The 11,338-nt window shown below is 41.4% G+C and overlaps 1 protein-coding gene across 1 annotated transcript in view; it reads left to right on the top strand.

Moving 5' to 3' along the window:
* DCTN4 (dynactin subunit 4) overlaps window positions 1-8,769 on the top strand; it is a 47,821-nt gene extending 39,052 nt beyond the window's left edge. The window contains exons 12-13 of the mRNA XM_033927397.1: window positions 3,111-3,208; window positions 4,584-8,769. Of these exons, the coding sequence (XP_033783288.1) occupies window positions 3,111-3,208; window positions 4,584-4,797 (312 nt within the window). The 3' untranslated portion in view covers window positions 4,798-8,769. The remainder of the gene's footprint in view (window positions 1-3,110; window positions 3,209-4,583) is intronic.
* Window positions 8,770-11,338: the final 2,569 nt, after the last annotated feature.

The raw sequence follows: 11,338 nt of genomic DNA on the forward strand, positions 1-11,338 counted from the left end.
CCCCCTCAAAAAAAAAAAAAAAAAGTTGTGCTGAAGTGTGCTTGTCATGTCTTGCCGTGCTGTCCCCTCTGATGACGGCCCACCACCACCAGGTCGCACCATCCAGACCACAACACGCTCCCCCACCCCCACCCCCGTTTTGGGAAGGAGGCTGCTTTGAGGCTTTCCCTGCCGCTCAGCTGTTCGTGCTTCCCCTGCCAGCTCTGCGCGTGTGTGAGTCACTTTCAAAACGAGTGATCGAAAGGGATTACAGCTCCCTCCGCAAAACATCAATCGCCATATTTTTTTTTTAATATTTCTTTATTCATTTTTAAAATATGGAAACAAGTGTACAATAAATCAAATCATAATATACATTTTTCACTTGAAATTCTAGTCATCTTATACTATAAATTACCTCCCATTCCTCCCTTTCCAAATATACTTGTAATTGCCTATCACATTTTACATAAAACCCACCCACCCACTCACCATATACATACTAAATGGGGATAAATACAATTATTTATTATAGTAATTTATTAATGGTCCCCACACATCTTTAAATTTCTTAAAATAACCTTTTCTAACCGCCAATGTTTTTTCCATTTCATACACATGACACACCGAATTCCACCAGAAACAGTAGTTTAACCCTCTATAGCAGTGTTCTTCAACCTTTTTACACCTATGGACCGGCGGAAATAAAATAATTATTTTGTGGACTGGCAAACTAATAAGACTGAAATTTTTTAAAACCCCATTGCCGCCCCATCCCCACGAGCTCGGTCCCATTAACCATCTGATCCCATCCGCACAAGCCTTAAATATTTATGATTTTATATTGAACATATTTTATTAAAGTATAAAAAGAAACAATATTCTGTACAATTGTCATTTTATAAATATAAATAATACAGGGCAAGGATCAACAAAACCCCCGTCTCCCCTCCCCTTCACATATATCCCCTCTACTATCAAGAAAACTGAATAAGCCAAATTATTACAGAATGCTACACAAATATCATGCTAACAGAATACCACAGTCACACATGGCACGAATGGTGTTAGGGGAGTGGAACTAGGGCAACTGCCTCCTGGTAAGAGAGAGCCCTAAGCCAGCTGGAAGCTAAAGACGCACTGCCTGGGCTTTGCACTCCCCAGTTATGTCTAACATCAGCTCTAGCAGGATACATATTTCAAATCTGATATATTCTAATCACAAGATAGAAATCAAATTATTTTTTTCTACCTTTTGTCGTCTCTGGTTTCTGCTTTCATCTTCTTTTCACTCTCTTCCATCCAGCGTCTGCCCTCTGTCTCTTCAATCCAGCATCTGCCTCTTCCATCCACTGTCTGCCCTCTACCCCTCCCCCTTCCATATGGTATGTGCGTTCTTTCTATGCCCCTCTCTCCTACACCAGATCTAGCATCTTTGTCCCTCTTTCCTTATTTTTCATCTGATCCCCCTTCCCAGCATCAATCTCTTTCTACTTTGTCATTCTTCTGTCTCTCCCCTTTCCCTCATCTGATCTCTCCATTCCATCCTGACTCCTTCCCCTCCTCTAATCTCCCTGCCAGCTGTTTCCTTCCAATGTTCCTCCTCCCCTGTCCAGCAGTACCTTCTCCCTTTCTTCCTCCCCTTATCCAACAGTAATTCTCATCCCTTCCCCTTCTCCCCTGTCAGAAGTAGCCCCTTCCCCTCCCTTGTCCAGGAGCACCCCTTCTCCCTTTCCTCCTCCTCTTATCCAACAGTAACTCTCGTCCCTTCCCTTTCCCTTCTCCCCTGTCAGCAGTAGCCCTTTCCCCTCCCTTGTCCAGGAGCACCCCTTCTCCCTTTCCTCCTCCTTTTATCCAACAGTAACTCTCGTCCCTTCCCTTCTCCCCTGTCAGCAGTAGCCCTTACCCCTCCCTTGTCCAGGAGCACCCCTACTCTCTTCCCTCCTTCCCTCTCCAGCAAATGTTTCCTCTATGTAGGCTAGCAGCAACTCTGTGTGCTATTAACTTCGGCACACAGCTGCCCCTAAGCAGTATTTTAGCCGCGGTTTCATGAAGCAGCCTCGGGGCCTTTGGTAGGCCGGCCCGCTTTGATGATGCGATATGGGCCGGCCTATCAAAGGCCCCGAGGCTGCCTCATGAAACCGCGGCTAAAATACTGCTTAGGGGCAGCTGTGTGCCGAAGTTAAAAGCACACAAAGCTGCCCCTGCTTGTCTGGGGGTGCGGAGACATACCGCGGCAGGAGTAGGAGGTGGAAGGCAGGAGTGTCGGCATAGCGACGGCAACAGGAAGTTGCACGACAGCTGACGCCGGCACTTTTTGCTGCGGCGGGGACCCGAATCCTTCGCGGACTGGCAAGATTTTTTTGCGGACCGGCGGTTGAAGAACTGTGCTCTATAGTCTTTCCAATTGTATGTTATTTGTTGGATGGCAACTCCTGTTAAAATCATTAACAGCTTATTATTATTCGAGGAGATTTGACTTTTGGCCCCCATAGACATCCCAAACAAAACTGTATCGTATGACAGGGCCACATAATTCTCTAACATGCAATTTATTTGACCCCAGATCAATTTCCAAAAATTATTAATAAAAGGACAATAAAATAATAAATGATCTAGAGTTCCAGCCTCAAGATGACAATGCCAACATCTATTAGACTTAGAGCAATCCAATTTTTGTAAACGAACAGGGGTCCAGAGTGCTCTATGCAACAGGAAAAACCATGTTTGCCTCATAGACGCAGACATTGTACATCTTATCCTCCAAGACCAAATACGTGGCCATTGAGATGCATTAATTTGATGCTTATCAATCGCCATTTTGAAATTGGCCCACAGTGATCCGCACGGGCTTAATAACCGTTTTTAATGCATCCAGCCCTCAGTTTGCTGCACTAACCATTGGGCTATCCCTCCACTCAATAATGCCATCTGCTGGACAATCAGCAGAGTCAACAGTATTAATGCCACATACTGGGAATAATGACAATGTTGAGATCTGCAGGGTGGAAATGAAATTTGGTGGACGAGTTGAACCATCCTTTAAAGTCAGTGGAATAATGTAGTGTTTCAGTTTCTGTTAGGATTTGTCTTGCTAACATTCTGCTGCTCCATATTGTGTGATATTTCAGGTTATGGTTCCTTCCAAAGAGCTGGTCCTGGCTGGTAAAGACGCAGCTGCAGAATATGATGAGCTGGCAGAGCCACAGGATTTTCAGGATGACCCAGAGTAAGTAATTTCATTTTCCTTGTGATCTGCAGCAAGTCAGATAACCCTCCATTGCCTTAGGTGCAAATTCAGATTGTAAGCCCTCAAGAGCAGTATATCGCAAACTGTGTACCGTGGTGAGATTCCGGGTGTGTCGTGAAACGCCAGCTAGGAGGAGAGTTTCAAGTTTATTTCATATTTGATAAAATCGCTTTTTTCAACAAAGCGATGTACAATAAATAATTTTCAAATAAGGGGGACATACAGGATGTGCCTTTCGCAGCAAGAAGCACATCTTGTAGGCAGTCAGCTGGTGCTGGCGCCTCTCCTCCTCGCCTCCTCTGCACATCTCCTCTTCTGGCTCCCCCCCCCCACCCGTGGCATAGTAATAGCACACTCAGGGCCTCCGCGCTTGCACGGACATCGACGTCCACGCCTTCCAGATGCAGCCTCGGGTTTAGTGTGCTACAGTTTCAAAACGTTTGCGAGACACTGCTGTAGAGAAAGGGAAATCCTTACTGTAACTGAATGTCACTCTCTTTTTACTACTGTTGAAAAGGCTTGAAGTAAATCTAAAATCCCTTCCCCAAATCCAAACTATCAACTCAGCAGTAGCATGCCCATTTTCATTGGCTTCTCTCCCTTCTCTTTCCCCCTCCCCCCTTGGGTCCAGCTTCACTACTTCTCCTCCTCCTTCCCTCCCTGCACTGCAATTCTATAAACTTTGTGAGTTGTGGCAGCAGCAGCATAAAGAGAGGCTGTTTTCGCCAGCACCTAGGTTTATCCTCTGCCTCATCCTGTCCAGAGGAGGCAGGACAAGGCAGAGAGAAGTCCCAGAGACTATCTTTAAGGCAGCCTGTGTTTATGTTTCTGTTGACAACTCACGTAAAGGCTACAGGACTATGGTTGATGGTTGGGGGTGAGAGGAGAAGAGAGGTAACAATGCTGGGAGCCTTGGTGGTGGGGGACGGAAGACAAGGGGAGAGATGCTGGACCTGTAGGGAGGGGGGGAGAGAAGGCTTAGAATTTTGGTGCCCTTTATTGCTGGCGCTCACTTGATCCAGTGGTTAAGCCTGCCCTATTGGTTTTCACCTCATTATTCATTACATTCCCTTCTTCCTCATGTTGCATGGGAACTCTATTTATGCTCATGTTCTCCTTTGAAATCTTAGAGGTCCAGTAACTGCTTCTTTATTAATGTGCCTAATTTGAGAATCCTGCGATTTAGAGTTTTCAGTTTCTTGGGGTGGGGGGGGGGGTAATTTTGCATTGATTATAGTGCTTAAATATTTGGTTTGGCCAAGCTTGCTAGAGAGATTTGTCTTAATCTTTGCAGTTTTGTAGAGAAGGAGTTTGCAATCTTCATTGCCTTGCTTTTCTTTGTTTTTTTTTGCAGCATTGTGGCCTTCAGAAAAGCCAATAAGGTGGGATTTTTTATCAAGGTGATCCCGCAGCTTGAAGAAGGGGAAGTTAAAGTGAGCTTCAAGCTTAAGCATGAGTTTAAGAACCTGGCTACTTCCATCCGTTCTATCGAGGAAGGCGATACCAGCTCTGAAGTGACATGGCTTACTCACCGTGTGGAGCTCAGTCTAGGCCCACTAGTCCTATGAGGATCCAACATTCTTTGTAGAAGATGGTGGCAGCATTTAGATAAGCTTTCACCAAGAGAATGGCAAGTGCTGCGATTCTGAAGCTGCTGCTTCATAAACCTTTACTTGCATTACACATGAATAGTGGCACCTCCAGCGAGGGCCAAGGAGTTGATGTTTGGAGAATGTACAAGGCTATGGGATACTTGAGCTAGGTGGTAAACATTGTTATATTTTGCTGTGCCTCCCACTGATTCTTTGGGATCCTGTGATTCATGCTGTGTGAATAAGTAAACACCCATAAACAGCTTAATCTGTATTAGCCAGCCTGGGGCCGTATTTATCCCCACAGCTATTAAAATTGTACTGTTTATGCTTATTCAGTAATAACTAGCACCTTGTTAACCAAGTGATACCTGGATTTGAGTGCTTTGGTCTTTATAGTCGTGAAAATGACCCAGCCACCCACACATGCACTATGCAAATAAAATTAGCAGTGCTCAAGTACTTGCTTTCATCCCTGCTGCCCTTTCTTGTGACTAAGCACCAAATACTGCCAGCAGCTTTGAATGACTCTCTCAGCCAGTTATATTCACAGCACTCCTTCCGCATGTGAAAAACGAAAGATAAATGAAGCCTGGAGGTTATTGGGCGCTTTCTGTTCATGAAAAGACTTGGATTATCTGCATTTGCTCCCACACAGAAACCAGAATACGGTATTTTGGGGAGCTTTTTTTAAATTGTAGTTAAGGAGGAAAACATGTTCTTGAAACGTCTTTTAAAGACTGTGCAGGCACTTGTTTTTTGCTAGGTGAGCTAGGCACCTTCTGTTCAGTATAAATTCATCAGTAAATATTACAAGAGAAAAGGAAGCTGGGTGACTTGCTTCAGCACACAAAATGAGGATTAAAGTAGGGCCAAATTCAGTTAATGGCATTAGCAATGGTCTCAAAATAGAGTTTAGGAAGTGGTGTGGTCTTCTGAAGAAAGGAGATCCTGCCAAAGACATACAGCACTTGCTGTATATTTAACCCAGGCATAAATTCCACAGAGTCTGAATGTAACAACGGAGAACAAGACACAGCTAGACTGTAACACCACGTGCTTGTTTATGACACACAAAAATGCCTTTTCACGCAATCAGTGTCATTAGCACAGCAGAACCTGACCGAATTTGCATTATGCAACATTCCCTATCTCTACCGTAGTAGTTAGATTTTTTTATAGAATGTTATTAAATGCAGTTGCTTGTATGTGTGGAAGCAGCACTTGACATAAATAGTATTCTTGTGTCAAGACTTATGAATCTGGGGAGCAGGAACCTTTCTGAGTACAAGCTAGATAGAGCTGATCTTTGGAATGCTGAGGACAGCCATGTCTACTGGGAGAAGTGAAATCAATCTTATACTAATAACATGATGATCACTTGGGTGATTACTTAAGGGGATAGATACAGGATCACAATTTGTTATCGGAACAAAACAGTGGGGGGAAACTATTTCCAAAAGCAAATCGCAAAAGGGATGAAACCCTAGTTTATGAAAACAGAGTGCACCATCTTCATCTCACAGTGTTAGAGAGGTGGCCTTATTATTTCCCAGACTTTTTCATTCCACAGGAAATCTTTAAAACATTTTCCTTCTGTAGTCAGGAGGAAGTTGCACTTTGTTCACTGGAGTAAGTGGAAGACATCAAAGCAGAGACAACTATGGTGCGTTTACAACTTCATATAGGTCATACAGTGCATGAGTTAGAAAGAGAATCGATATTTATTCTTAAATGTATAGTGTTAAAAATTTAGACCATGGGCTCTGTTTTTGTCTGGTCACGTTTTCTGCCATAGCCAAAATAAGTACCAAAGTTGGCTTCAACTTACTGTTCACTTGAAATGTTATAGTTATAGGTTCTTTTGGATATTTGAAAAGTGCTGTTTTTGATAATTATAGTACTTAAGAAGGGAATTCCACAAAGTCTGGGCTGTATCAGAACACAGTAGTTCTTCAGTACATCTCTTCGTAGGCATCCAAGAGATAACTGTTTACATAATGGTACAGTTGCTTATCCTGTAAGTTTTGGGACATTATGCCCTGAATTCTAATTTTTTTTTTATTTTTTTAATGGCACTAAAAATTGCATGTGCAAATTTTGGTGTGTGCAATTTAATTGAATAACAAGCAAATTAGAACTGATAATAGGGATCTTAGCAAGCAATTTGGTGCTAATTGGAATTAAAATTTGTGCATAAATTTTATGCATGATTCTAAAAAGGGGGTGCAGTCATAGGAGTGTCATGGGCAGATCAGGAGCGTTCTGTGACTTGCACGTGCAGTTATAGAGCAAGAGGAATCCGTATATAATTTAGGTGTGAGAATTTATACCATGTTTCAGTTGGTGTAAATGGCCCTAATTTTAAACACCATTTATAGAATAGTGCAAGATTGTTGTTTTTTAGGTGCCATTTATAGAATCTAGTCCTATATGTACTTCAGAGCCGCATAACAAGATATTTTAACTAGTAAACATTTGCAGGTCAATATTCAAATGTTATGGTCGGCATTTAAATCTCTTCTGTATATTCAGCACTACTATCCAGACCGCTATTAGATCTGTAGATAGCAGTAATGTTCAGCCACCTTCCAGATAATTTTGCAGGTTAAGTTTTTTGCTGGCTTAGCTTTATCCACAAAACTATGTAGATAGCTGTGGAATATTGCTGTCTATACACAGAGTTAGTGCCAGAGTGGAGTGTAGATGTTTTGCCTATCTAGATTTGGTTCCAAGGTGGGTCTGTAAGACTATTCAGTTTCAAAATCTGGATAAGCCCCCCTGAATATCGGCAGGTAGAACACTTGACTGCGTAACAGCTGTTGTAAAGATGGCATTTTTGAATATCTGGCCCATTGAGCCTGGTTCAGAATTCATAGCCTGTTGGTTCTCCAGTTTATCTGTGCCCTCTGTATGGGAAGATGCTCATTGGACCAAAAGGTAGAATCGGGCCAATTGTGAAAATGTTTTGGACAACTTTAGAACATGAGGTTTCTTTTCCTGAAAAATGTCCAAATTAGCATCAAAGTGACATCGAGGAGAAGCCAACTTACATTTTTAATGCTGTACATGGTGAGCATTAACTAATCACACAACTGATACCTCTCTTTAAACTGAAGAACCTTTTAAAAATTAAATAAATAAATAGAAAAATGGGCCTATGACCATTGGAATGGAACCCAATTTTTTTTTTTTAAAGTATATTTTTAAATCTTCAGCACTCCTCATATGCTTTACTACATATTTCCTATGGGAGTGATGTGCAGAGCACAAGCCAATTCAGCAATATTATGGAGTGACTTTCTGTATAAATGCCTGGAGATGGCTTTGACCTTAGTTCTACTCTAAGAACCTGAGGTGCTATGTGGATATTTTGAACTTCAGTCATTTCAAGAATATTAACCCAAGTAATAAAGGTATCGTCTAAAACTTTGATCTTCACCTCTCTGTATGGGAGTGGGCTAATGTGGCAACTACATATTTTGTGTTTCATACATGGAAGATGCCTCTGAAGTTTTATTAAAGCATTATAATTTATTAATGTATATGTAGAATAATAATAAAGGTTGTTTAGGTTTTGTTTTTTTAATGTGGGCCTTGAAAAGGATGAATACATTTAAGTTTGCAAAATATTACAAGAAAGAAGATCCCTGAACTTTTTTCAGTCCCAAATTAGCATTAATTCAATATTCAGTTTTTGAAATTGAAAGGCATGAATGTTAATAAAATGATTTACATCAGCCTGTTGCAAGCTTTCTCTGGAAGGCCTACAACAGGAGGCTTCTTAACCTGGGAATCTATGTATTGAGCTGCATAATCCAGCAAAAAAAATAAAGTGCTACCTTTTCCCCACTTATTTGTTGCTACCTTATTAACTTGTTAATTTTGCCTTATTGCTTAAACTTCATGTAATGAATTCAATGTTAATAAATCAAACAAGAAACCATGCAGCCTTCATCTTTTTGTCTTGTATGAGAGATACTGAGATTGTCATGTGCTTATTTTATGTTTTCTGGGAACAGGGCAGAATTAGGCATAGCAGCATATTCCTAGGGTGCCAAATTCTGAAGACATCAACACTAAGGCTTAGGAACTCCCTTACTCTCTAGACTCCTTTTCCTCTCCTCACTAGCTCTCTGACTAAGGACTGGATTTAAGATTGTGATGCCCAGTATGAGAGACGTAATCATTTGTAACTGATTCCTTTTCAAAAATATTTAAAATGTGGTACATCCTTTCTGAATGAAAAAGTCAGTGAATTTGAAATACTGTTGGGCAGTTTAAGCTCCTTGATGCCTCCAGACTTTTATTTTTGACTCTGCAGTTTTGTTTTTTTCTATTTTCGACTTCCAGCTCAGTTGGAACTTGCCTCTCCTCTACTACTGGACTATGGTACTACATGCATCCATTCGTTACTACCCATGATTTTACTCCCAGTCATCAAAGTGATCATTCCTGAAACAGGGGAAGTTAATTAAAATGGACCCCATGGGTGGTCAGTAGGTGCAAGTATTAGTGATAATCAGATATGCTTTCCCAAGGGGCTGTTCATTCTCCCTTTGCAGCATCCCCACCTCTAGCTGGCCAGGGTGACCCAGGAATCTAATCTTCATCTGCATAGCGATGCAAAACACTGGCTGCTGAGCCATCAAGCTGACCTTTGCAAAAACATTTTATTGCGTTGTGGTGTCTATTGAGAAAATGTAATCTCATTTTTTTTTTCTGCACAAGCTGAGACTGCAATATCTGCTCCCAGAGGCTCAATTGGGGTTTTAAGATGCAGCCCCAAATCAGAGAAAATATATTGTTTTCTGAATTCTACCAAAGAAATTACAAGTATAATGAAAAGCTATATAGGTTTTAAAAATAGTGCTGAAGGAGTGAGAAGAGAAAGACATGTGTTAACCTTTATACCAGTGATTCCCAACCCTGTCCTGGAGGAACACTAGGCCAATCGGGTTTTCAGGCTAGCCCTAATGAATATGCATGAAAGAGATTTGCATATGATGGAAGTGATAGGCATGCAAATTTGCTTCATGCATATTCATTAGGGCTAGCCTGAAAACCCAATTGGCCTGGAGTTCCTCCAGGACAGGGTTGGGAACCACTGCTTTATACAATAAGCAGTCTAAAAGAGTTATTTTGGATTTTTAATTTGTTTGAACTAAATTTTGAGATGATCATGGAGGAAGAAAATGTCTTAAAAATTTTCTGGGTCTTATTAACTCTATTTTCTCTAGGCTAGGACCAGTTGAGTTAACCCTTTATTAGAGAGATTCTTAAAACTTTTCAGAGTTCTATCATGGAGCATCTTGTTACCATGATAAGTCCTTCCATTGTACTCTGAGCCCATTTTATATACAGTGCTGAGAAAGTTTGTGAACTACAAGTCTAAATCATGAGAATTATGAATTCTCTAAGGACAAGCAGGCTATTAGTTACCATAGAGGGGTGCCCAGTAAAAGTAGAATTCAGTGTTCATACTACTTTTAAGAAGCTTTTGGTAGGTCTGCATTCCATGTGCACAAATATCTTCCCGCCAGCTTAAGTCATGCAGAACCATCGGTCCTTTTTTCTTCATGGAACTGACGACTCGTCTCTTCATCATGCTATGAGGAAAGTAAATTTTTTGCTCTTTTGGTTATTTTTGTGCCTTCCTGCTCTGCTGTACTTCAGGTTGTGTGTGTGTGTATTTTCTCTCCCCTTTCCCTTGTACTACATAGCATTTTAGGCTGCCTTGTATTTCCTTTCTTTTTTTTTCATGGCCTTTCATCTGTGTTCCTCCTACCTATTTCTTAAGGGAACATTTTTTCCTTTGCCTTTCTCTACCATTGAGCCATTTGATTTCACTGTGGCTATCTTTCCCATAATGTCCTAGAAACCTGCCCATGGGTTTAAGAAATATTCCCAATATACTCAGACAGTGTTGGTTTCTGACTCTCATGATGTGTGTCTGAAACGTTTGGGGCATGACCATGACTCTATAAATTGTCTTCTTTATGCTCAAATGCAGAAGACGACCCAGAAATCTAGAGATGTGCTTTGGGAGACCTCGTCATAAGGTAAGGCATAAATTATCCTTCCCCTCTCTACACGGTATTCGCTATGCAGGCAAACTGGGAAAATCCCTTCTCTTCAGAATCACAGGTCTTTGGAACGACCTTACTACCCCGCTGTGGAACCTGGGCTCCCTCCAATTATTCCGCAAGCAACTGAAAACCTGGCTTTTCACTAAAATGTAATTCTATCCCCCCTTACTCTTCTCTTCTATATATACGTTCATGTAAACCTGTTTATCCTTCTCTTCCTATATTTTAAGTTCTTGTAAACCGTGCCAAGCTCCACAACATCCGTGGAGATGATGCGGTATATAAACTTAAGGTTTAGTTTAGTTTAGTCATCAAGAATGTTGATTCCCCAATGGCTTCTGGAGTAGCACTGGACACTGGTGGTGCATTGATATTGAGGTCTCTGCCTGCCTCTGAATCAAGCGCCAATAGTGCGCATCCTCGGACTT

The sequence above is a fragment of the Geotrypetes seraphini genome, chromosome 18, assembly GCF_902459505.1.
Source record: "Geotrypetes seraphini chromosome 18, aGeoSer1.1, whole genome shotgun sequence".
NCBI lineage: Eukaryota > Metazoa > Chordata > Amphibia > Gymnophiona > Dermophiidae > Geotrypetes > Geotrypetes seraphini.